At 42.2% G+C, this 26,580-nt stretch overlaps 2 protein-coding genes across 2 annotated transcripts in view; one reads left to right on the forward strand and one right to left on the reverse strand.

The window, feature by feature from the left end:
* The window catches only part of LOC114660160 (TBC1 domain family member 9B), an 81,751-nt gene extending 75,895 nt beyond the window's left edge, over positions 1-5,856 (forward strand). The window contains exons 21-22 of the mRNA XM_051933757.1: positions 1,594-1,691; positions 2,979-5,856. Coding sequence (XP_051789717.1) covers positions 1,594-1,691; positions 2,979-3,605 — 725 coding nt within the window. The 3' untranslated portion in view covers positions 3,606-5,856. The remainder of the gene's footprint in view (positions 1-1,593; positions 1,692-2,978) is intronic.
* A 1,812-nt stretch (positions 5,857-7,668) lies between these two features.
* Positions 7,669-26,580, reverse strand: part of adam19b (ADAM metallopeptidase domain 19b) — a 58,258-nt gene continuing 39,346 nt past the window's right edge. Inside the window, exons 13-22 of the mRNA XM_028812669.2 lie at positions 24,615-24,704; positions 24,249-24,444; positions 23,962-24,070; positions 23,672-23,873; positions 15,498-15,575; positions 15,305-15,413; positions 11,979-12,090; positions 9,719-9,812; positions 9,430-9,609; positions 7,669-8,264 (exon numbers count right to left, since the gene is read on the reverse strand). Coding sequence (XP_028668502.2) covers positions 8,241-8,264; positions 9,430-9,609; positions 9,719-9,812; positions 11,979-12,090; positions 15,305-15,413; positions 15,498-15,575; positions 23,672-23,873; positions 23,962-24,070; positions 24,249-24,444; positions 24,615-24,704 — 1,194 coding nt within the window. The 3' untranslated portion in view covers positions 7,669-8,240. The remainder of the gene's footprint in view (positions 8,265-9,429; positions 9,610-9,718; positions 9,813-11,978; positions 12,091-15,304; positions 15,414-15,497; positions 15,576-23,671; positions 23,874-23,961; positions 24,071-24,248; positions 24,445-24,614; positions 24,705-26,580) is intronic.

Genomic DNA, 26,580 nt, shown 5'->3' on the forward strand with positions numbered 1-26,580 from the left:
TTAACATATCTACAATTATATAAAACCATCAGGCAGCAAACTGCGTCAGACTACACTCCACAAATGTACAACTTGACTTCTGTCTGTGAATCACGCACATCTAAAGTATAAACTACATCAGACTGCAGGCCTCATAAAATAAGATAACAGGGCTGAGAGACGTCCTTCAGCAAAGCCGGACATTTCTTATCACCTTAACTTAAAGACGACTGTGTCACATATCTGGGATTGATATGAAAGCAGTCACATTCACAAGGGTCTACTGGCCACTGCTGAATGACAATCGTTGAACATTTAACTAATTGATTGACACTTGGTGATTAATTGTGATTAAAGGTTTTAATCATTTGGCAACCCTAGTGTCTACATGAACATATATACTAGGTGGTTTTGACCCCTGCTTGCTTCGCTCGCCAACCCCCCCACCTGCGCTATGCGCCAGAAACTTTCCATCTTTGTCGCTTGCGTAAAGAACAAAACTTTTCATTCTCACAGATAGGCCTCTTCATTGAGAAGAAAGAATTCTTTTCCAAGATGGCAACACAAATTAGACGATCTACAAGTCTCCGACTTAAAGTTTAAAGCCAAACAATATCTACATACTTCTGTCATATTGCTTTTACCTTTTCATCAATATCGCATTGAATTTTAATTCCGTGTTTAGAATTACATCGTGACAACACGACATATAACTGCTTGTGAGTGAATATCGTTTCTTTCTCTCTACACGAAATGTGTCTGACAATAGCATTCACACAAATGAGAAATGATTGAACCGTGTGCTTGGTTGTAAATGTTTTAGATGTGGGCAGGAGTTTTCCAAATCTCTTTGCATAAAGTCTTCTCTTGAATTTTTTTCTCGTGGGATTTCACTTTCACCAAATAACAAAACTTTTAAATCTCGCGGATACGCCTCTTCATTGGGAAGAAACACTACTTTTCCCGGATGGCAACACAAATTAGACGATCTACAAGTCTCCGACTTAAAGTTTAAATCCAAACAATATATTCGATCTCTTTCCGCTGTTATGTTATTTCACTGAGTAATAATTTTTGTTTGTTTGCACTAATGCGATCTTTACTATCATTTTTTTGAGACTTTAGAATTTTCCTACTTCCATTATCTCTAACCTGCTTTGCATCGTGCCAACGTTTTTGAATTCTTTACGACATTGTACTTTGTCATCTACTCTTTGTCTTTTATTTCCAGCCCTGGGCATGGTTAAATCTCTTGGCACAAAGTCTCATCTCGCGGGACATGAAAGTGTCTGAGAAAGTCTCGTCTCTCATCCCAAGATTTGTTTATTATAATAGAGATGTGTATATATATATATAAACTAATTTGTATAATTTGTATATTATATTATCATCATTTGTTCAACTATTTCATAATGTCCACAATCCTTTGTCCTGAATGTCATCTTCATCACATTCACCAGTGTTATAAAGTTTGTTTGTTTTTTTTATCTCTGTTAATTAAAGGCGTTTTCTGTGATGACTTGAATTTTGAATTGTTGATAAATGAATGTAATGTTTGGTTCTTCTGAGATATGCACACAAATGAGTATTCATCTGCCCTGCAATATTTTTCAGAAGAGAAACCTCAAGATTACAAATACTACTTGCGAATGTGGGCAAAGGAAAAGGAGTCAAAGAAGGAAACCATTAAAGACCTGCCCAGAATGAACCAGGTAAAAGAAAACACTGTAAAGATTCATAGCTAAACATCTCCGACCCACTGCATCAAGTTCAGGGTCACAAGTGGCCAAAGTCTAACCTGGCAACATTGGGCACAAGGCAGGATCCAAGCCTGTTTAGAGTCATCAGTTAACCTAACATGAGCATCTTCGGAAAATAGAAGATTGGATTACACTGATAAACAAAAATACACAGACAGCATGTGGGTGTAGGATTTGAACCCAGGTGGATGAACCTGTGAGGGAGGCTCTGCTATAAAAAAAATGCATTTATAATATGTGACCATGACTGTGTACTGAATACCCTGTAGTGTTCGGGTTACCACATAGTGCACCATTGTTGGCTGAACACTGCAATTTGATTCTAGTACAATGGAATATGGAGAGTACTACCAGTTAGGATATGCCTGTCTTAAGTAGGCTGATCACATCATACACGGAAAAACCGCAGCACCTTGTACTTTTGACCCATACTGCATAGAACAGCCATTTTTCATGACGCATTCCTCACTTAAATGCTATACGTGAGTGCCACTCTGATCCTTTCTCTCTGAATGCAGATTCTTTTGTTAAAAAGCACACCAATCAAGGAAGGCCTTGTGCTGACCCCTGCACGCTTGCCAACTGCTAAGAACTGAAGTCGGAGTCTTCTTGGCATCACTGCCACAGGTTCATTTTAATAAAACAAAATACTTTAAAAGAGGCTAGCAAGACTGATGACTTTACCTTCCTGTTTTAGGAGACACAGGAAATGCCTCCAATACAAAAACGGCCAAAGTGGGAACATGGCGTGCCTGGCCTTATACTGTTCCCAACCTGCACACCGTCACTATCACAGCATTGACAATTGTTGTCGCTCTGTCCACCATCATTGATATGATGCCCCATGGCAGCAAGCACTAGCCCCAGCGTGAGGTTCCAGCTTATTTCCTACGAATGTCTCCACCATGTTTCTCAGTTTCTCCTGATTTAAAATCCCGGCTGCCCTTCCTTGCACAGATGCCAGTTAGTGCAGTCTGTCCATCTTTGGGTTGTAGTAAGAAACCAAGTACCAGATGTATGGCCTTCATAAAGACGGAAAGTGGGTTGGCATTCAGACCTGGCAGTCTGATATACAAAGCAGAAAATCCTTACTGCCTTAATATTTTATTTCTAAACAAAACTACATGTTTATGGTCTAATAAGTCAAAGTGTACTTCTAAAATCCCCTTTAACTGCATTTCCTCCTTTTGGATCAGATATAATATTAATGTTTTTTAAACTTTGTCTGCTTTTCTCCAGGAACAGTTTATTGAGCTCTGCAAGACCCTCTACAACATGTTCAGTGAAGACCCAGCTGAACAGGAGCTCTACCACTCGATCGCCACGGTCGCCAGCCTCCTGTTGAGAATTGGAGAGGTCGGCAAGAAGTTCACCAACAATTCTGTAAAGAAGCCCGAAGACAAGAGCGAAGTGAGCACTGGTGCCGTGCCAGAATGCACAAAATCTGTAAGTCCGCCACTCCCCGAAAGTGCAAGGGAGCAGCCTGTCAAAAGCCAAGATTTGGGAGCATTGGAGGAAAAAGAAGACGGAAATCAAGTAACACCAACGGACGAGGAGGGCAAAGATGACACCTCGGTGTCGTCGTACTCAGTGGTGAGCTCTGGCTCCCTGCAGTGCGAGGACCTATCAGATGACACGGTGCTGATTGGCTGCAAGAACCAGCGAAGGGGCAGCAGTCTCGACACGGATTGGTCCATCACCTTTGAGCAAATTCTGGCTTCCATGTTGACTGAAGCTCCTTTAGTTGACTTCTTTGAAAAGCGAAGAGACATACATGCTAAAATGGAAGAGTGTAAGAACCAAAGGACTGTGGAGAGGCAGGTCAGCTCTTCCAGTGAATGTGAGTTACCATTGCTTACTGGCTGATGCTCCATGGCTGACATGTCTCCACCTCTAGAATCCACTAGTTAGTATTTCTGAAGACAGAGGAAGTAACTATAGCTTCACTTTGCTTGAAAGCTGACTGCAAAAATCAGGCCATTGCTGTTGTGATGCAGCCCCTTAACCTTTCTACATTTGTTCAAAGCTTTTCTCTCCAGCCATAGCCTGCCTGTATGGATGATGATGATGGCCTAATGTTTTTCACTCATAATAGCAGTTGGCAGAAACAAAGCGTAAAGTACAAATAGTATTAGCAGCTTACAGTTGCCGTGAGTGCATTTTATAAATGTTAAAAGCAGACTGTGTTCACGGTTTGCATGTCCCAAATCCCAGAATGCATACTGTGCAATATTCTCTTTTTTCATTTTGCCAAGCAGTTTATTCCGTTAGATTTTATACACTCAAGTCAGTGAGTTAATTACTGTGTGTTTGCTCCTGTTCTGTCTGATCGACTTCGTAAGTACATGTGAGCTCATCCTCATCTTCGCAGAAGCCTGGGTCATTCTGCCTCTTTGCTTTTGAATTTGTCTCACCATAATCCAGTCGGCTTTAACCTTGGAGGTTTGGGTTATTTGGAAGTGGCTGCTCAGCGCTGTAAAAGACAACACTAAGAAACTATCTCCAGGAAATGGGTAGAAAGGTGACCACCTTGTGGCCACTAGCATGAAAGAGGAGTATAAAACGCTCTGGGTCATGCCCTTTAAATGATATTTATGTCCACAGAATATTACATACAAGTACATTGTTCTATTCTTTTACATTTAGGAACACTATGGATTCAAGGAAAATGGAGTAATTCTGACGTGATTCAGTTATAAAATATGCCAGTCTGACTTGTATCTTTTGAAAACGTTTATCCTGCTTATCCAGTGTTGTGCAGAAATGATGCTGGCTGTGACTGTACAAGAGAACTCTCTCTTGTGTTACAAATGCGTGCTTCATTTTTAGCTTTTTAAAAGATCAGTGAATTTGGCATAAACGATATTAGTTACTATGGCGTAAACAAAATACACTTGCATAAACTGGTACAAAACTGCAGGGATAATCACTTTTTATTCCCTTTGCTGTTCGCAGTCTCCTTAAGTTATAGCTACTTCGCCTAATGGATGAATTAGTAGAACACTGCGGCACTCTGAAAGCCCATCCACCGTCGCCTCTTAGTTCACATTTGATGCACACTGCGACATTCCTACTCAATGCTTGGAAAAAGCGATACTCTAAAAATGAAAGGCGTGTTAAGAGAGCTATAAGAAAACGTGACGCCGCGCTCCAAGCTCCGCCCTCTGAGCAGAGAGTCCGACTGGCCGTTCAGGATTCCCTCGCTTGCCTTTCATTCGTTTGTCTTCAAAGTTGTAATGGAATTGGCCGGTTGCGAAATGGGCGGGGTTTGTCAAGACAGTACGCGCCAGTGAAGTCAGCGCTGGGGCGGGACTATAAGAATGGGCGTGGCCGGAGATCAATCCTGATTTGCACGCCTGACGTCCGACAGCACAGGCTGAGATAGCATTGAACAGAACAGAATGGAAAGGCTGTATACGCTCCAGTTTCATCATTTTAATTCGAAATGTGGTGCCTTTTTTCAGTATCAAGAAATTACAATGTTAAATTATATGAATTAATTATGAAACTATCCGTCGAAGAATTTATTTGCGTTTCAAAATTACAGTAATGCACGATTTACCAAAAAATTAGTTGCCTTTAAATCGAAGTAAGATGCTCGAGCTTGTTCGATGCGTTTGGATCGCCTTAATGAAACCGTTTGCGCAAATTTGAAAAGGGAGATCGTCGAATAGGGTTCTGATTGACGCAAATTGCAGCCCCTCAGTTGTTGACGGCGTGATTGCTATGAGCCGTCCAGCTAGCAGGACTTCGAGACCCGGAGGACACTTTAGCAATGGGTGGGCGAGCGCCTGATGAATCCTAACCGATACTGACGAGCAGGAGACTTGATCCAAATCTAAAAACGTCTGTTTACATGTCGAGGGTTACAACGTTAACAGCGGTGCCTGCACAAGCAGACAGACTCAAAGGAAATCATTTCATGTTTTAATGTGTCCTTTTTTTTGTAGCATTCAAACATTTTAATTCCGCTGAACTGTACTTTTTGTATATTTCTAACGTGTCATTCTTAAATTTATTTATATGACCAAATCACAGATTCTCTCAAGGTTATGTAATTACGTACTGTATTATGACTGTGATTTAAATGTACTTAATAAAGTTTTAAACACAGCATTTTTAATTAACCTTTCGGAGTGTTTTTTAAGTCTAAAGAAAATGTTTTAAGCTAATTGTTTAGACTTGTAAAGATTCTAAATTACACCAAATTGTTTTAAATATTATTACTTACAGAAATAGTTACTGGGTAGGTTTTTTTTCTTCTAATCCCCCGAATGTTTTTCATTAGCACAGACTTGAACCCGTCTGAGTGATGTCCCCGTCTCTCCATCAGCCCACTCTTTAAAACGCCGCTTCGGTAAGGGCACTTTGCTGGGTTGTGTTGCTTTCGCATACAGTTGAGCCGCTGCTTGACAAAGGACCGTTTCATTCTGGGAAGGGTTCTTTGCATATAAATTTGGTACTTGGGATTTTGAAAAGGTGGACAAAACCGAAATCTTTAATGACCAGTAGACAACTTAGGGAGATTCTGGCAGATCAAGAAAACTCAAACCCAGCCAGTGTTATTGGATGCAGTTAGTCCTTTTAAAATCAGGAACCCACTGGGATTTCACAAATCTGCTACCATCTCTTCGTATTTATGGAACCCGATGCTGATCTACACAAATAAAGGCTCTTTCTGGAACCATCGTGTAGATGGTTTGGTTCCCCAGTGGCATCGCTCTGAAGAATTTCTCTGGCACCTTAATTTTGATGAGTACTTGTTCTAGGCGAGACTCCAAAGACAAGCATATGAAATGGATTTTTACTGACGTGTTGAACCCAAGTGTCAAGTAGGTAAGGAGATGTTCCTCAGGTCGTTCCTCGTAGTTTTCCACCTTTGTATTTCCAAGACAATTGTGGCCCACGTTTTCCAATGCACTCCCCCATCCCGTTCTTTTTCCATATTGGCACAGCTTGTGAATTTCCCATTGGGATTAATAAAGTATCTATCTATCTATCTATCTATCTATTTCAAGTTTGCGTCCTGGAAAAACTCCAGGATGTAAGGTCCAGCAAAAAGAGCTTTTTTTCCTATCCATCCGTCCCAAAAATGTGTAAAACCAGTAACTTCTGTTGTCTCAAAGGAAGGTTGTGTCTTACTTACCTGTTACCTGGTTAATGTAATGTAATGGATGGATCAACCCAATCTCGCGTATTTCTTTAAAATAACATCTGTCTCTCTACTGGACAATACAGTAAAGGGGCATTTTACTAACATTCTAAATATAAGTTCCTGGCTATTTTAAGAAAAAAATAACGAATACGTGTAAAAACGTATTTCTCCCATCTCCGCTAACGTTAAGCACAAGGAAGACAAGTCGTTTGTCTTTGCAAAATATACTGCAAATAATTATCTGAGCATGAAAAATGCTAGTGCCATAAACCCTCAAACATTTAAAAACAAACAATCCCAAACTGGGGTTTCACTGAATCTTGCGGAAATCCCAATTTCAGAAACAGATTCGGCACACGGAGATCTCCAGGGGACGGAGGTTGGTTTGCACGGGAGCACTTTGGGGCAGAGCGGAGCGGCTGATCGATTTGTAAATTTGTTTTGAGAAATGTAAATTTGATTAGCCCTTCTCGGCCACCGTAGATTTGAATGAGACGCGTTCGTGCGTACGGTCATAGATATATAATTACTAGACTGGGAAACACACAGTGAATGCGGCGTCTAACTATATATGTCTATGTGTACGCTGCTGATGTAGTCAACTTCAGGGCGTAGCCAACTTTAGTCAAGTGCACAAAGGCTGAGCGAGAGCGGGCGAGAACTCCGAGATCTGCGTGCCAAACCGTTGCGCCACCTGGCGGCCTGCGTGGTCTACACCGCTTTGTCTGGAGCAGCCTACCTTCTGCAGTTTACAAACACAAGCCGCACAAATGATACGAGGAGTAAAGTGTCTTTATTGAGAAATTACATTGTTTTCAGAATTTATTGATAAAAAATTATGTTCAATCTGTAAAAATGACTATTAAAAAAGTACAGTGGATTGAACGTTGCTCAACAGACGGACGGCTTACCGGTGAGTTGTACGGTAGTGAAGATCAATGCGCTTCTCGCTTGTTGTCAGCTTGTTGTCAAGTGGTCTTCACAAGTGATCTCCTCGTTACGAGCCCGAAGCTGAGGAGCGCTCACAGGACTAAGCGGCTTCTCTAATCTCCCATGCGGCGCTTCCGGACTCGCCCGGCGCGGTCAGCCTTCTGGAGAGCAGGTGTGAACTCTGGCGAAACAGCACCCTCTGCTGGACACCAACCGCCAGAGAAGCCCAAGAGTCCCAAGGTTTTTGCTTTACGTTTGACAGACTTGCTGAAAAAATGTCCAACCATATAAATATAATTTAGAAAAAAAGCCGTTTCCAGAAAATTGCATTTGCATATCATTTTTGGCCTTTTGAGTCACATGAGAAGGCAAACGTGTATATGAAAAAAAGTGCAACAAATCCTTCAGATTCTTCTTCATCTTTTGTGTTCAGCTTCATCCTGAAGAAAAAGATTAAAGAAAAATGAGGGCGCATGCAACTGTTTACACTGCGATGGGTGGGCAGACTTAACCAGGGGGTGAGGGTTCAGCACAGGCACTGCAGTGGGTAAACTGAAAGGGTCTTTGGCAAGAGTTACACTGGGGGCACAAGCGGTGTGTATAACTCACTGGCAAAACTGCTCTTGTGCCCAGTGCTGCAGGGACAGGCTTTGGTTCAAACCCCCCATCCTCCCGTGCCACCCTGAACTGGATGCAGCCGGTCAGACAATATTATGTTAGGCAGTGTGAGAAACGGGCCTCTTACTACACGGGCCGTCTGACCCTGTGGGGTCCAGCTTGTCCTGGCATGATAACATGTCAGGGTATAGCATAAGCATGGGGCACCCAGCTTAGAGCTGCTTTGGACAAGGAAGGCTACTAAACTTTTCACAGACCCCTGGCACAGGGATCACCTGCCCATACGTCACTGACCTGCTAAACTGAATTTTGGGTTACATCTGGCAATATTCTGTGGGTACTGCCAACCCAAGCAAGGTTCCACATTTATGCCACCCAGCAAAGCAAGAAAGTCAGAATCACTCTAAGCTTGTGATATGTGGTTGGCACTGAGGGTTCGTTCAGCTTAAAAGCAAAGCCAATCTGGGACATGCCAATCCTGTTATCTCTGTGCTTTAAATGGCAATAATGAAACTAAATAACTGTTAACATGTGGCACCATCACTGGCACTCGTCACACTTTACATAAAGAGGAGCCACACTTGTGCAGCAGGTGGGTAAGGTGACTAAAGAACATCCAAAGAAGTAGAGGCGAGTGTTCCCTCCATCAAGATCACGTTGGACAGAAACCTCACTAGTGGTCCGACTCTGAAGCCCCTACCATGGTTGCCACCTGTGGGCATACAGATTGGCATGACCTTTATAAATTAGACATGGGGCACAGGAAATAGAAATCACATCTGCTGTAAAGGCAGTGCAGTGGCACCTTTTGGATGTCCATGATGCTCTGATCTCTTTCTTTCTTTCTTTCTTTTGTTCGTTCGTTCGTTCGTTTGTTCAGTTGTATGATGTCAGGATCTGCCAGTCCTTAGTAACACAAAAAGTGAGGCCCCCTGGAAGTCCCCCTTCCAAATTTGCCCCACTGACACCCCCAATCACCTGCCCTACCTGCCGAGGCCTCTTGATGGGACATGGAGGGGGTGGGCGGCTGGGTGGTCCTTGGTGCAGCTTCTCCATTGTGGTTCTGTTGGTGGGCACTGCAGGAGGGGCAGGGAGTCGCATGTTGGTGGGAGGTGGAGCCACAGATGTGCCCAGATGTGAGCCCACTGGAGCTGGAGGTGTACCCCCCTGAGGAGTTTAGATACAAACAAACCCGTTCAGCTCTTTGAGGCTGACAGATCAGCACATAAGCGAGACACGAAGGGGAAACGTTGAAGATATGAAGGTGAGAACTTACAGAGCTGTGGCCGTTTCTGTGTTGCACCACCCCTACAAACAGAGGGTTGGCATGGCTGCCTGGCACAGGTGGCTCCTTGGATGCTGCATTTGCCCTGAAAGTACAAAGAGCACAGAAGTGAGAGATGCAGCCTGACACCCAGGGAATCCTGGGTATTGTCCTACTGGAGCTAACCCAACGCCGACCTCCAGAAGAAAGAGAAAGCGAGAAGAAATCCCAGCAGATCGGAGCCTTCAGCGAGTTCCTGTGGTGCCGCCTAAAAGAGGACTGTGCCCTCAGCCTGCCCCCTGTGTGCCCGAGGCTGTCATGGGCCTTTCCTTTTTGCCGGATGCACTGACATCGCTCCTCTTTGGTTTCAGCTCCATTTTTAATGTCCTGGCAGCTCAGAAGGCGTCCTGACGCAGCTTTGGCCATTGTAGGTTAGCGGTGCCAGAAGATGGTGATGTCACTAGAAAGCTGGCCATCTTGTTGTTTACACAGCCCTCGGTAGATTTTTACAATTTCCATCTTTTTAGTTTAACCTTTGGGTTCGATTGGATCAATTTTGGTAAAAAAGAAAAAAAACTCATTTGCATTACTACAGTGGTACAATCAAAATGAATAAAGCGTTATAAAATGGCGCCGTCCCAGACTGCTTTAAAGAAAACCGACTTGGGTTCAAAGGCTCTTCAGAATTATACAACAATTGACAACTGGAACCTTATTTTATAAAACATGGCTTTTATAGGAAATGTACACCCCGGCCTCAACAATACGAGGGTAAGCCAATAATTCTCCGCACGTTCGTGATAATTTAATTGGGTCGGCTGTTCGGCTTTCCCCAGACACACATGGACACACGGAGGGTCTGTGGTCTCAGCGGAAACCGCTCAGACTCGACCAGTCAGTTGTGTTCCAGAAGTAAAAACGCCCGCTGCACTCCCTGTTTGCACCAAAGAAGACCAGCGAGCGGTGGGTGATCTGCTTTTGATGTTGCAGTGTTTCTTTTTGCCTCACAGTCACAGACACGCATTGAACGCTCTACACAATCCAACAAAGTTTAAGTTTGGATTTTGCTCCAGGCCCAGATTTATTTCTCCTGTTGGTTTTCAGTTTCTGTTGCTGCCGAGGACAGACGTGTCACTTATCTGGCACTCATTAGGACAATCTGGACTGGAACAGGCCATTCAGACCACCAAAGCTTGCCAGTCTATCCACTTAATTCTTCTGAAAAAACATTAATTTGGAAAATCCCTAAAGTCTTACTGTCTACCACACTACTTGGTCGCTTATTCCAAGTGTCTGTGGTTCTCAGTGTAAAGAAAAACTTCCTAATGTTTGTGCGAAACTTACCCTTAACAAGTGTCAGCTGTGTCCCCGTGTTCTTGATGAACTCATTTTAAAATAAGAGTCTCGATCCACTGGACTAATTGCCTTCATAATTTTAAACACTTCACTCAGGTCACCTCTTAATCTTCTTTTGTTTAAACTGTAAAGGCTCAGCTCTTTTAATCTTTCCTCATAATTCATCCCCTGTAGCCCTGGAATCAGCCTAGTCGCTCTTCTCTGGACCTTTTCCAGTGCTGCTATGTCCTCTTTGTAGACTGGAGACCAAAACTGCACACAGTATTCCAGATGAGGCCTCACCAGTGCGTTATAAAGGTTGAGCAGAACCTCCTTGGACTTGCACTCCACACATCAAGGCGCTATATAATCTAACATTCTGTTTGCCTTCTTAATGGCTTCTGAACACTGTCGGGAAGTCGATAGCTTAGAGTCCACTATGACTCCTAAATCCTTCTCATAAGGTGGACTCTCGATTTTCCGACCTCCCATTGTGTATTGAGACCTAATGTGTAATACGACAGCACGCCAGTTCTTATACAGAAGGGCCTTTTCTTATCGGTGTTTTGTGCAGTGGTCATATTTGCTATCTGAACGTATTATTTGATTGTTCATTGTATACCTAATTCATTCATACTGTTAACACACTTTAATATTTCTGATGATTGTAGCGTATGTTCACAGATTTGCTTCCATGTTTGCAGTTGCTCTCAGATTTCAATTAAGTTGCCTCGTGTTCTTTTGATTTTTTTATTAGTCATGTTGTTACATTACAGTAAACAGGGCCTACCTTTGATATCCTATCCAGGATTTTCACGGTCCTGATGCTTTCTCCTAACCCCGTCTTCGTGTGGACACTATCAGATGAACTGGCATCGTAGGCCCGGCTCTACACAGCCACGGACATTGGGCTCAAATGTAACAGAAGGCGCCTTACCTGCGTTCCTTTAGCTTCAGCAGGAGCCGATCCTTGAACTTGTATATGACGAGCCCCAGGACCGCCAAGCAGATGATGACCACAGAGATCCACAGAAGGTGCCAGAGATTCCCTGCAGGAGAGAGTGACAGTAAGGCAGAGTGTTTAGTATCTGCATGCGATCAGTCGGAGGGGGTGTGCTGCTGGTTGAGTCGGCGGTTTCAGCCTTCAGCTTAGTCCTGACACGATGGACGCCAAGGCATAGGAAGAGAGAATCCCTTAAACGGCCGACCACATCAGTGGACTTCAGTGGACCATTTGACTTAAGTGTCACCTAAACATTGTAAAGGTAGGGTATTCTTTTTTTAATGTCACCATTTTTGTTTTTTTCTATATGCTTTAACTATATTTCAAAATTATAAACTATACAAACCACTCAGATAATTAAACATTGTATCCATCAAATGTATTTTGCGATGTTCATTCAGGTATCGTAATTTTAAGATTTTATGCGGCATTTTGTTTACCTCGGATGTCGGATCAGGGAATGATGTCACATACGAGTTGACCACATTCCAGTAAAACATTCTGTGGACGTCTCCGGGAAAATCTTTGTTGTGCTTTGCTGTTTTCGGAATACAGACAATTACTGAACAATGAATCACATGCAATTTCGCATATCCAAGCACCGTAGCCACACGTGCACAGATAGGAGCTGGATGGCGTTGTGTGTACGATTGATTTAATGAGACACAAATGGACAGACGTGCTAATAAACAGCATAACACTGCGGCTTTCACCTCCATCTGCCTCTTTGGATTTGGGGGTCAGGGTTGGCGAGGCTCTCCCAACTATCCGAAAAGGAAATCTGAGTTCTGGGAAGCATTCCAGTGCAAACTTCCTTTTGGGAAGCTGGAATCCAACATTATATTCTGTTCAGAAAATGACGCATATTCTCTTTTATTTTGGGAGGTACTATGAAAATATTTTGCAATCTTGTTTAGGACGTTGCTGTTCCACCACTTAGCTCTGAATCACAATCGCTGCCATTTAGTGTTTTCTGCTCGGCCGTGTCAATGTTGTTTTCGGCTGCTGTGCTCTGGGGTTGGTGTCATGTCGTGTATTGTGTCATGACTCCTACCTATATAAGATGGTGGCACGCTAGCTCCTGTGTCCAAGTTTCTGGACAACTCTAAATAAAAGCAAAGAACCATTGGCATGTAGAGTGTAGTGGAGAGTAGGACTCTGTAGACTCAGAATTCGACTTGATGTCATTTTGGAGAAATTAGGTGAGTAAGATTGGTGAGAATAGCCTGTCATCGTCATAATTGTTGTAATATTTTAAAAAACAATTTACTAGCAACCGGGGAAAGGATTTTTGGTATTGGGCCTTAACTTTGTTAACGGATTCATGAGTTTTGTTTTAAGCACTGCATTTGTGGCGGTGCTGTTTTATCAGGCCACCGCTCGCTCTTCGACTCCTCTCTCCTTCTCGTTTAGCCCCTATGGGGTCATTACCTGACCCCAATGTTATCAGTCATTACGCCGGGCTTCTTTCCAGCCTTGGCTTCCATAATAGGCTTTGGACCCTGCAAATCTGAAGTGGATTAGACAGACGTGAGAATGTTATGTCATATTTTATAGCAATGAAAATGGAAGTCATTTATATTTACAAGGTACAATGAGATATGCAGTGCATGTTTAGTAGTTCTTATAGTTTGTAAAAATTTTATGTAGTGTGTGTTATTATGCCAAAAATGTAATTCAACATAAAACTTTGTGCATTCAGTGCACTTGTTCTACAACTCCAGCCCTCCACAAAGCTCACATCACATCTCATATATAACTTTACATTTTCTTAAAGGAGTACTCCACCCAAAAATATGACATTACTTTGTGGATGTCACGTATCCTGTCCAGCTTGTAGTGATTCCCTAAAACGTTTCTAATTCAATGTTTGTGACAGTGTGGACTGGCTGCAGCTGCCATCACTCCTTGAACTCGGGACCGTCAATAGTCATGAAACGAAGCTACGCAATGAGGACACAGAAGCAGCAAGACATGGAGCAAAGTGATTCTCCATAATGTGCTTTCATGTTCAAATAATAATAATAATAATGAATGTTATTTATACAGCACCTTTCCCATTCTCAAGGCGCTTAATAGCAAAAAAACTTCAAACAGTGCAGCGTCTCTTAATAAAGAAATAAATAATCCATGATAAAAACAGGTGCGCTGCAGTGGAGGTTAAAATGTCCATTAAATAATTAATTCACAAAACAAAGTTAAAAACACTGCAGAATCCTTCCATTCAAACCTCACAAGCCACGTTACTGCCACCCTAAAACAGACCCTCCTCTGCTTACCGTCTAGGGGTCCCTGTAGCCAGTGGATTGATCCACCAACAGGTGTAGTGAACCTTGAGACCCCCTTAGCACCCCAGGCTTTCAGTGGGGCACCACACCGAGCCCTGCCCCCATCTCCCACCACTGCTCTCTAGTGCGCCTGTGCCCCTCGAGCGGCGGCCATACAAACCGCCTGCTTCCTCTCCTCCACGATTCTGCTACCCCTTCTCTTTCTCTTTTCTTTCACTTTTTTTTTATTCTCCCTTCTGCTGGTTCTCCATGTTCAGTTTCTGTTCCTCTGCTTCCTGCTCAGGCTCCTTTTTGCAGCATTTGGATGCAGATACCACAATTATGGACCCTGGAGCACTAATGGGAGATACCGGTCACTGTACACGTCCGCGCTTGAATGCCTGGCCATCCAGTTCCTTCATTATTATTGTGGAGCTACTCATGCACCTGTACCCACACAGAACCTGAGCGCTGTATTTTTATTTATTTATAAAACTACGTGTTATCATCATGGATCTCTCTCTCTCTCTCATTGAGAGCGAACATAACAAAATATCTGGAACCCAACGGTAACCAACATGGGACAACAGCAAACAATATCAAAAACATCTAAATGTGAAAATCGAATGCCACTCGTGTCGCATAATGTGTCATCCAGTCGTATGCTTACAGCGGACAAAACACATGCATTTTTGGTAAAATATTGTTACATAACTCCGGAAAATGAAAGTACTTCACAAACAGGAAGCCCCTTCACACGAGGTCTCTCTGTTGAATTGTTGTTCACTGGTCAAGAGTGTGGTCTTCAATTCAAAAGGGCAACCCGTGTGAATGGGCTTATGTCCATTCCCCATGACAATGAGATCTCAGACATCACAGCAGACTACATGGGGTAAATAACATTAAAATATTTATAGATAAGATTTTTGGGTGGAGGCTCACTGCACAATATAAAGACTCCAAAGGACAGAAATCCTGACAAAGTGAACATACTGGAGGATGACACAGGGCCACTGTCAACGCTGCCACCACCACCAGGAACATCACAGAATGGAGGAGACCAGCCCACGTCGCAGTGGCAGTGACGGATGTTGTTGCAGAGCTGACAAAGCAAAGAAGGGAAACGTTAGGGGGTGCCACTGCTGTTGGGGGTCACATACTGTGAGTGTCAGGAGGAAATCCTCACCCCGTGTCCATGGCAAGTTTTCAAACATTCCTCAGTCTGGAGAAAAGTCAGGTTTCGGCATTCACCATTAAAGCAGATCTGCAAAGAAAAAGTGAAGGTAAAGCAGATAAAGAAGATTCACTTCTGACAAAAAGAAAGCAACAGAGTTTAGAAAATAAAGAGCAAATAGGAGAGCATCTCACTGATACGCCGAGCAAGAGGCCATTAAATGTCAAGGACGATGATGGGATCTCACTGTAATGAATGGAGGAAGCGTCACTCGGTCAAAACTAACAGAGCAGGGCCTGCTGAAAACACTGACAGGACCTACATGTCACGTACCGGACGGAATCAAGGTCAGTGAGGACAGGAAAAATTTCACCACAAAACAGAATGAACACCATATTTGATTTTCTTTTTTACGACTACTGGTGTAGAAAGATTATGGACCTGAAATCAGGATATAACCAGCTGTCCAGCATGTTAAGAGGCACTGTGGGCTTTCATTTCAGAATGCGATACTCAAATTCAGTTTAAGTACAAAGTGCCACAAACACTTTCAGCCAATCAACGCCACAAACACTTTCAGCCAATCAGCACCACAAACACTTTCAGCCAATCAGCACCACAAAAACATTCAGCCAATCAGCACCACAAAAACATTCAGCCAATCAGCGGGCACAAAAACTTTGAGCCAATCTGCGCCACAAACACTTTCAGCCAATCAGCACCACAAAAACATTCAGCCAATCAGCACCACAAAAACATTCAGCCAATCAGCACCACAAAAACATTCAGCCAATCAGCGGGCACAAAAACTTTGAGCCAATCTGCGCCACAAACACTTTCAGCCAATCAGCACCACAAAAACATTCAGCCAATCAGCACCACAAAAACATTCAGCCAATCAGTGCCACAAACATTTTAAGCCAATCAGCGGCACAAACACTTCCAGCCAATCAGTGCCTTCTGATTATCCATCTTAACAGTGTGAGCTTCACTACTGGGGGTGTCAGCCCAGCGTGTCGTTGACTTTTATTGAGTTAACTAAAGCTAAACACTCGGCATCATTCTTCCTTATAGTAACAGTCTAGATGAAACTTACAGTGCATCGCTTTTATGAAATTTAATGTACAATATTATTATCAATTTATATTGTTTAAATGCACATTAGGAAAGTTTCATATAACTGATCGTATTGTTTCATATTTCATTATTACCAGTACATTTATTTTAGTGCTTTCTGATAAGTAACAGTTTTGGTTTTGCCATCAGGCACAAGAAAAATGTTTCATGTCATGTTTTCATAAAGAACACAGATAACAACGGTTCTAACACAATGGGCTTCAAGAGACACCAACAACAGAAAACAATATTAAAACGCCCATGAAAAAAATCTCAAAACCTACTTACGTCACACAATTCATATATCAGTTATCCAGTTGTATGCTCACAATGTCCCAAACAGAAATAAATTAAGAAATAAAATCAGAATAGTGCACAAAAGTGAATGTCCACAAGAACATGTCCCTGAAACTACCACCAGGAGAACAAGGATCAAGGCCACATGTCACCATCAAAAGTAATGACAGTGTCTTGCTGGGTAAGTGTACCGTGTATCCATAGCAACAAGGGACATGTGTCCTCACTGAGAATAAAGGGAGCATCCTCCTGTCAAGGAGACATTCCTCTAGCAGGGTGACGTGAGCATATGGCGGCTGTGACTCAGTCATTTGTGTGTGTGTGTTTAATCTTACGGATTGATGATTTAAATTGAACTCTCCACAGTATTGCACACGTCATGTGACTCCTTATGGATAAAATTAGTGAATCCATAATATACTGAGAAGTAGTGATGAGAAATGGTGTCTTGTCTCGTTCCGGAGAGCAGCACAGCGGTAAAGGCGATTCTGGAAAGGAAAGATGGGGGACTGGCAGAGGTCGTCGCATTGAAATGACAATTAACCAAGACGTGATCCAAAAATTGCAGTCAAAAGCAAAGGTAACCAAATGTATTCTTTGTGTGTCTTTTCAAGTGCTCACAAACATTTCACACAGCCTTTTCTTTCTTTTTATTTGATGTTTGGTCACCTCACTGAGTGCACCATCACCTTTTATTGCAGTGGCATGATGTGACTAGCAATAGATGTTGTTCATATACACAATATGGCGGCACCTTTGAAAAACATCACACAGAAACATGGCACACAAAACACAGTGGTGTGATGATGCCACAAAAATAATGTGATTTACAATACAAATAACAACAAGCACAAACTCCAATAGAGTCCATCTGCAGTCAGGACAGTTTTAGGCCTCAGCCAGACTCAGCGACCTGAGACATTCGGAGGCCCGTAAGCTGACGCCCCTTTCAGCGGTATCTCTTTGGACTCCGCCCACTTTCCAAGCCTTCACCTCCTCCCCCACCCGTGTTAGCGGTACACTTTTGTGCTAAATGTACTACCGTAGTAATGGTGGCAAAAAGAACGTGTGTACACAAAAATATTTATTACAAATAAAATATGCTTCACCAGGGTAAACCGTCGTGCTAATGTAATAAACGTCTCTTTGTACTTGCTGTGAAGTCGCGAGCCGTCCCCAGTGGGTACGCAAAGCCGCTCAGCTCACAGAGAAGGTCTTAGCTGGGCGACTCTAACGACTACTTTACACCTCTTCGTGCTTCTGAGGGCAAGTGCGTCATTCCTCTGGAGCATAAACTCCACCACAATTAATGCATCGTTAATATAAATATTAAAATGTTGTACACCAGTAATAATACAGTACTAATGATATAACACAGAGAGGACCACAAAGGCAGTAAAGCTCCTAAACGTCCGGCGCATAGTATTGGGTATTTTGATGGTTTACACAAATTATCTGATTTATTGGATTCAGAGTCTATAAGAATATGTTGTGTTAATCGTAGCTGAGTGCAGCTAATAATTTCTTCTTCTTCTTCTTCATCTTTTTCCTTAGCATTTCGCATTTTTATATGGCGTCAGCCTTCTAATTACCAGTGTAGATCTTTAGCCACAGAGCCATTACTCAGTTGAGTGCTGTGTATAACTAACTTATTTAAAAGTGCAGGCTCATGAATAAAACATGGCAAACGCAGATATAAAATGTATATTATTAAATACAAAATGTTAAGATTTTTTTTTCATTTATTTCTACTATATGACACCAAAACAACTGCTTCAGATTCAGAACTGAGAGATCTTGTTAGTTTAGAAGTTTAATAAATGCTGAATCTACCTTTGAGTGCAGGAACTAAAGAAAATTGAAATTGTCATGAGGGGCGTGTAATATATATATATATTACAGGGGAGGGAGCGTCAATTTATGGACCTCGTAGCGTCTGAAGTGCTCGGATCTGTCCGAGGCCTAAAACTGTCCTGACTGCAGCTGGACACTTCTCACAAAATCAATGAAATGATGTAGCACACACATGAAAGGGATTGGTATCCATCCACGAAGGCCAGCCACCAAAGAATCCTGCTGCAAAGTCTTCCATTTTAAATTTAGGTTTTGGACACTCACAGTTCCACTTTTTGTTCATTTTAGATCCTGTCAATTGGCGTTTCTCATCATTCAGATACTTGAATATTGTTAGGAATGCCAAACAAAATGAGAATTAAGAGATGTTTAATTATTGGAGTAGCTAGAAATAAGACTGAGAATGCAGAAAGCAACAACTGCGCTGAGAAAAACACCAAAACAAAATATCAAGGTCCAATATGCAAAGTAAAAGTCGACAACACGCAGAAAACAAAAAAAAGGTCCATAAACTAACTTTGCTCATAACTATTGTTAACATTCACTGTAAGTTGTTATTTTCTTTCTGCCCCCTGGTGGCTTTGCTTGCCAACCCCTGGGCGGGTGCTACTTGCTAGCCACTTTGTGGCCATGCCGCTCACATATGGGGAAGTGGATGTACAATTTAAACAGATTGTTATTTTCATGGGAATTGTTACATATGCATAATAGAACTATTTTACATTACAGCAAGTAATTAACCATATTAAAAAATAATGAAATGTAATAAATTGAAAGAAAATTATGTTTCATGTTGCGTTAGAGGTATTCATTGCATTATACATTTTCACTCTGTTTGGCTTTGAAATTAACACGCAAATACTTTTTAAACTTACACTTTTACTGTAAAACTTCAGTAAAAACAATATTTGGAATTAACTTTTTGTCAATATCACTTTGAATTTTGATTCCATGTTTGTACTTACATCATGACAACACAAAGTATAACTGCATGTGGGTGAATATCGTTTCTTTCTCTCTCTAATAAATAAATTGACTTTTTTGATTGTCCCTGTGATTTGTTAATTGTCATAGCAAAAGATATTCTAACGGGAAACTGTAAACGTTTTAATACAAACGGCATATGAAGATCTCCTTTGGTGTCTAATGTTATCTGCAGAAGATGTACTACGAGGGCAATCCCAAAAGTAAGGTCTCCAAAGCGGTGGGGACGTACAAAAACTGTTCGTACGGCTGTTGGCCACACCGTTGTGATTGGTGCTTCCTCCACTCCCAAACAAGCATGCACGGCTTCACTGGGATGCTCAATCTTGGCTTGGCAGCCCTTGAAAATGGAGCTCCCGTTGAACGCTACCGCCAAGTGCGAAGTTCGCGCAGTTATTCGATTTTTGAACGCAAAAGGCGTTAAACCGGTTGAAATTCATAGCCAATTGATGGAAGTGTATGGACAGTCGTGCATGGATGTCAAAAATGTTCGCAAGTGGTGTAGAGAGTTTACAGCCAGTCGTACTGAAATTCACAACGAACAAAGGAGCGGGAGACTGTCAATTTGCAACGAGACAGTCACGAAGGTTGAGGAAAACATGCGTAAAGATCGACGGATCACTCTGGATGCTCTCTGCATTTTGGTTCCTGAGGTTTCCCGAATCACCATCCACAGGATTTTAACGGAAAAGTTGCAATATCGGAAGGTGTGCGCAAGATGGGTACCATATATGCTGACAGAAGACCACAAACGGCAAAGAGTTGATTCCTCCCGTGAATTTCTTTGCCGCTTTGCAAACAAAAAGGACAACTTCTTGGACTCGATTGTCACGGGTGACGAAACCTGGGCGTTCCACTTTACACCTGAGACCAAACAACAATCACGCGAGTGGCGGAGTCCCTCTTCGCCCAAGCTGCAAAAATTCAGACAAACACAGTCTGCCGGTAAAGTCATGGCAACTGTGTTTTGGGACCGGAAGCTGGTGTTGTTGGTCGACTTTAAGCCTGCTGGGACCACAATAAACGCTGACAGGTACTGTGAAACACTGAAAAAACTCAGAAGGGCAATTCAGAACCGGAGAAGAGGAATGTTGCGCAAAGGCGTAAGCATTCTCCACGACAACGCTCGTCCACACGTCGCCCGTCAAACCGTCGCTCACTTGCAAAACTTTAGTTGGAAGTTCATCACCCACCCACCCTATAGTCCGGACTTGGCACCCAGTGACTACCACCTGTTCCCTATGTTGAAAGAACATTTGTCCGGAAGGCGATTCTGCTCCGACGAAGAGGTGAAAGATGAAGTTCAACACTTCCTGAAGGACATGGCGGCGAGCTGGTATGACATGGGCATTCTAAAACTACCACAGTGTCTACAAAAATGTCGACCAAAATGGCGATTATGTAGAAAAATTTTTAATTCCTTAACCTTTAAAATAATGTAAATATTATAGAAAATAAACGGTTGTTTGTATTTCTAAAAAAATAGGAGACCTTACTTTTGGGATTGCCCTCATATATTACCTTTCTTGTCGCCTGTTAAAATTTTACATGTCATAATTGTTCGACCAATTTTGAATACAACTAATCTTGTCCAATTGCATAGCCCATCACTCGTACATAAATTACGCAATAACATTACGATACATCCCTCCTTCAACTGTAATTTGGCCAGTGGAAGACCCGATGGTGTTTACGGTTGTAGGTAGTCTACGGGATATTGTAAGTTTATATTTTCATCTTCTGCACGATCACCACCAACTGTTTCAGCATAGTCTACTGATACGCATTTAACCAGTTTGCTGTGTAACCGATCGACAATTTTCACATTAATTCATTTGACTTCATCTTTTCTCAGTGCTAGGATTGCCCGTGTACTCATTTCTTCTGTTGAGAACCCTTCAGGATGAAATTCTTCAATAAGATTTGGACGTAATAAGTCTTCTTTTATTGGGAACTTAAAGTGAGGAAAAAGTAAAAATTTATAAGAGTTGAAAGCGCAGGAACTGTGTCTGACAAAAGCATCCACACAAATGAGGGGTGAAAGGACCGTGGGTATGGGCCGTTAACTGTAAATGGTTGAGAGAAGGGCGGGACCCCCTTTACCAACTTGAAAAAATCTCTTGGCCTAGTCTCGTCTCATCTCAAGATTTCTTTTATAATAGAGAGACAATTTATCTGGTCCTAGGATAACATGAACTGTGCACTGCTAATTTAAATAGAGAAACGCAATGATGTCTGATCACATGACTAGCAATGGATGACATCACTATAAACAATCGTGTCGACAGAGAAATGTGTCGAAAACCCAGCAAATATGGGGTCACTGTCATAATATTACAATAAACAAACATTTTAAAAATGCTTTTAAAGCATCTAAACAACAAAAACTTATTAATTCTAGACTAAGATTTCTCACACTTTTATTCTATTGATGTCATTTTGTTTCTTGTTTTGGTATGGCATTACCATTTTGTGTTGATTTTTGCATGGCAATGTTCTTACTGTTTATGGTTGCTATGCTTTTTGCCATTCACATATTGTTATATTATATATATTGTTATCACATCCCAACTATATAAGATGGAGGCGCAGAGCTTCTGGCAGCCTCACTTTGGATTCCTTGCCTTATTTTTACATTTTTTAGAGGAAGCTAAACTGCTCTTCTGAGAAGACTTTAGCATTATGACTTTTGGTTTTGTTTTTTGACTATTTCATTAATTTTGCATTTTGGATTTGGTTGTTTGAACCCCTTTTTATCATCCAGTATTTTGACTTCTTGCCTGACCCTCAACTTCAATTTTTCCAGATCCTTTCTCTGTTCTTTCAACTCCTGGTTGATTTCCCTCCTCTTCTATTGAATGCCTTCCTGTGTTGAGAGTGCCATGATGGTTTAATTCCTGTTGAATTATCCAAAACCCAAACTCCTGAAGGAAAAGACCATCAGAATAATCAAACTGCAAGTACTTAGTGTAAAAGGTACCCAAAGAAGAGCTGATGGTTTAAATTTAAACAAATGTCACAGCACTAGTACTGAGTGCTCTCCATTACAGTATTTTCTAGAAGTGGTTTATTTAACAATATTTTTGTAAAAAATACAAATGTGTGGGACATTGTGAGCAGATGACTGGAAGACCTGACATGTGGATTATGCAGCACAAGTGATGTGAGATATTTTTATGGAGATATTGATGTCCAACACTGGTTACAATAGTTGTCTATTTTATCAGACATTTTGTAATCTCCATTCAGCATGAAAAGGTCAGATTAAAATCTTTTCTCAACCATTACTACAAACTTCATGGGATAAGTAACATATACAAAAAAATCATCTTTGACTGGAGGTTTCCTTAAACAAGATCACCATACTCAGATGATGAGAAGTGCTAGACATGTGACATCATCACAATACTGGTATACAGGTCAGCATTGTGAACTTCCAGGATGTCCAAGATTGTGGATGCAAACTATAACCTTAGCGAAGGTATGTCCTTCATTCTCTTGTTTAGGTGTCTGGCTATGAATGTTGTTCTTTGGTATTAGTATTTTGGGTTTTGACAACAGCTTTCTGATCATTTGCCCCTGACTCTAGGCTCTCCCTTGACTATCATCTACTTCACTGATAACATCTGCCTGTTTTTCTTTATTCCACCCTTTTGCTAGAACATCAGTTTTTATTTCTCTCATTCCACTCTGCATTCATTCCTTAGTTTTAGTCCTTAACCCTAAAATGTTGGAATTCTATATACGCTGAGTATCATAGCACTGTAAAATCATACTGGCATTCCATTTTTGCACAGTCGGCCCTCTGTAACATTTCAGGATATGTTTGGTTTTCGTCAAAAGGAACCAAAAATGAAACTTGCTTGGCCCTCTAACATAAAAAGATTACACCACTGCCTAGGACACAGACAGTGCATAAACAAGGCTGTAGGTACCTGACTGTCCCCACATTTGGTCCCTGTCATGACGAGACCAGGATCCAGAGTGTCTCCCTCCATCTCCGACTGGTAGACATGAGTCCCACGACATTTGATCTTCTTCCCCTTGTGCCAGACCCTAGTATCAATGGCCACCACATTGGTCTTTAGTGGCCTGTCCGCTGAAGACAGGCATTGGATTTTCCCACATTTGGCATCCCTTGGAGAAGAAGGCGAAAGTGAGCACAACTGTCAGAAACCCTCACCTGCTCATCTCCTTCTATTCTATGTACAAGAAGGTGGGTCACCTTGGTTGGCATTTCTTGTACTGACCCTTCAGGTCCTTGCCACAGTTGCCATACATGTCACCTGCTTTGTTAATGTCCTCAAAGCAGATTGCTGGAGCTGGCTGTGCTCCTGTGGGACAACATGCTTTGGTTAAAACGTTAGATATGAGGGGGCTGCTCCTTCCCCTTTACGGGCCTCCCACCTTACCAAGTTTTAGGCACAAGTAGTGGACTAACAACTTGGTTGAGTTACCTCCTTGTTCAAACCTCCCAGGGCTCGGCTGTATTTCTGATCATTGGGCTCTCACCTTGTCCCCAGAGGGATGCACACTGACTCTCGAAAGACAGGCACATGCCGCTGTAGCAGTAGGCCCTTCCGCCATTGCACTCGGTGCCATCCAAAAGGTAGAAGTTGGCGGGGCAGAACTCTGAGCTTCCACTGCAGTACTCCGGGAGGTCACATGGCCCGCTGGCACTTCTGCACAGTGTCCCTGCGCTCAGCAGCTGTGGGAATATGAGCTTAAAATTTAGTGAGTTTGTCATGTCAAGGAGCATTTCCTCTAAAATATATCTTCATTTCTTATGATGAGATCATCCACAGCTTTCACACAAAGCTCACACTGATATTATTTGAAGCTATGAAGCATAATAAATTAAATAAAGAATCAAATCACCTTGCAGCGGTCACAGCACTCCCCATGGGCACACTCTGCTCCCACCTTCAGCGTGCAGTTGTTGGCATTACAGCAAGCACTGGTGCACTCCTGAAAGACAGATAGTAATCGAAATGAGAAGTCAGATGGAAGCCTACAGCCTCAGCCTCCCCTCCAGGTGGTCTCTCACAGTCAGTCTGCTGTCTTCTAAGGAGTGCCACCCAGAACTCTCATGTCCATTAGAAAAGACAGATGTGACAGACACGGGGGTGAGCTACTAGACTGACTGCGGTCTGTGAGCTACGAGGAACAACTGATGGACATGAACCTCATCTGTTTACTCAAAAGAACATCTGAGATACAAGTATTTGAAATTATGTGGAGTAGGACTGATGCCCGTTGTGACTTTAAAATGATTTCTTCAGTAAGAATACAGGGGCATGGATGGAGGTTGTTCAGGAGTAGTGAGGAGCATACAGTTTGTTGAAACTGTGCGATAGACTGGCATCATCCATTTTGTTTTGCTTTGGCACACAAGTCCTTTGTTTATGAAGAAGCAGCTGCCAGAACCTCTTAACTTCAGCTCAAGTGTCACTCGTCTCTCTGCAGGGCCTCTTAGGAACGCACCTTCTGGGTCTTATCTGATAAGGCCAATTAATCAGAGGCAAAGTGAGATCCATGATGCATCATTTAAACACTTGGTCAGAGAACAGAGAGCCATAACTCAATGACTGGACCAAACATTGCATCAGTTGTCAACCAAAAGATCCCAAGAAAGCAATGACAAAACATCCACTCCATCCTGTATCACATATTACAAGTGCTAGATCAGTCTGCAGTATGTGCTCAGTGCCCTGGTCGTAACTCGGCCCAAACAGCAGGACAATCGTTGCCTTGGATGTGGCCTCAACAAAGGCTGGAGTGACCCCCCCTTTTTAGTCCAAAGGGCAGCCTGGTGCTGGATTTTTAGATTGGAAGACCATCTGTAATGGAGATGGACAAAAGTGCCATGAGACCAAACCTTGTGAAAGTAAAGCAAAGTACATGAGCAAGAAAGACCTGCGTAAAGCCACACCTTCATCTCGCTAAAGACGGGAGTCAAATGATCACCGACTACTCAGCCAACGTTAATTTTATGCTAGCAAACAAGGGCCACTGTGTGTGTAGCCTTGCAGAAAACAGCAATACCACCAGCAACCAAAAGGTGCAACCAAAGTGAAGAAGCAGAAGAGTTCCTGAACAATGAAAGAAAAAAACACATTGAGTGTCTTTCCACATGTGCTGGAGAAAGCCGACCCAGAATGGTTGGAGCAAAGCATCACCTCCACTCTGCATCAGCAGCAACCAAACTATACGTACACCTACTGTCATTCTGACAACCATTAATTGTATCTTATCAGTTAGGACAAAGCCGGCTAATGTATTCTGGTTATTGGTATCACTGAAATAATCTTTGTGAAGGATACATTTGTAACTGTTACACATTTCCTTTCTTAAATTCCATAAATATCACAGCAGCTTCATAAACGCAAAAACAGACAGATGAGCTGAATGTGGAGGATAAACCAGTGTAGATTAGACATGAGCATTTGATAAGGTGCCACATGAGAGGCTGGGCATCAACCTAAAAGAAATGGGAGTCCAGCGTGATATTTGTAGATGGGTGCAGAATTGACTCAGAAATAGGAAGCAGAGGGTGATGTGATGATGCGAGGAACCTTATCAGAATTGGCTGATGTGAAGAGTGATGTTCCTCAGGGCCCGGTGGTATTTTTAATATACTGTTTATAAATGATTTGGATAGGAATATAAGTAACAAGCTGGTTGAGTTTGCAGAAGAAACCAAGACAGGTGACTTGGCAGATAATTTGGAATCCATTAAATCATTACAGGTGGACTTGGACAGCATACAGGTTTGGGTAGATTTGTGGCCGATGAAATTTGATGTCAGTAAATATAAAGTACTAGCAAAATACCCGCGCTTCGC

The sequence above is a fragment of the Erpetoichthys calabaricus genome, chromosome 11 (assembly GCF_900747795.2).
Source record: "Erpetoichthys calabaricus chromosome 11, fErpCal1.3, whole genome shotgun sequence".
In the NCBI taxonomy this organism is placed as follows: Eukaryota; Metazoa; Chordata; class Cladistia; order Polypteriformes; family Polypteridae; genus Erpetoichthys; species Erpetoichthys calabaricus.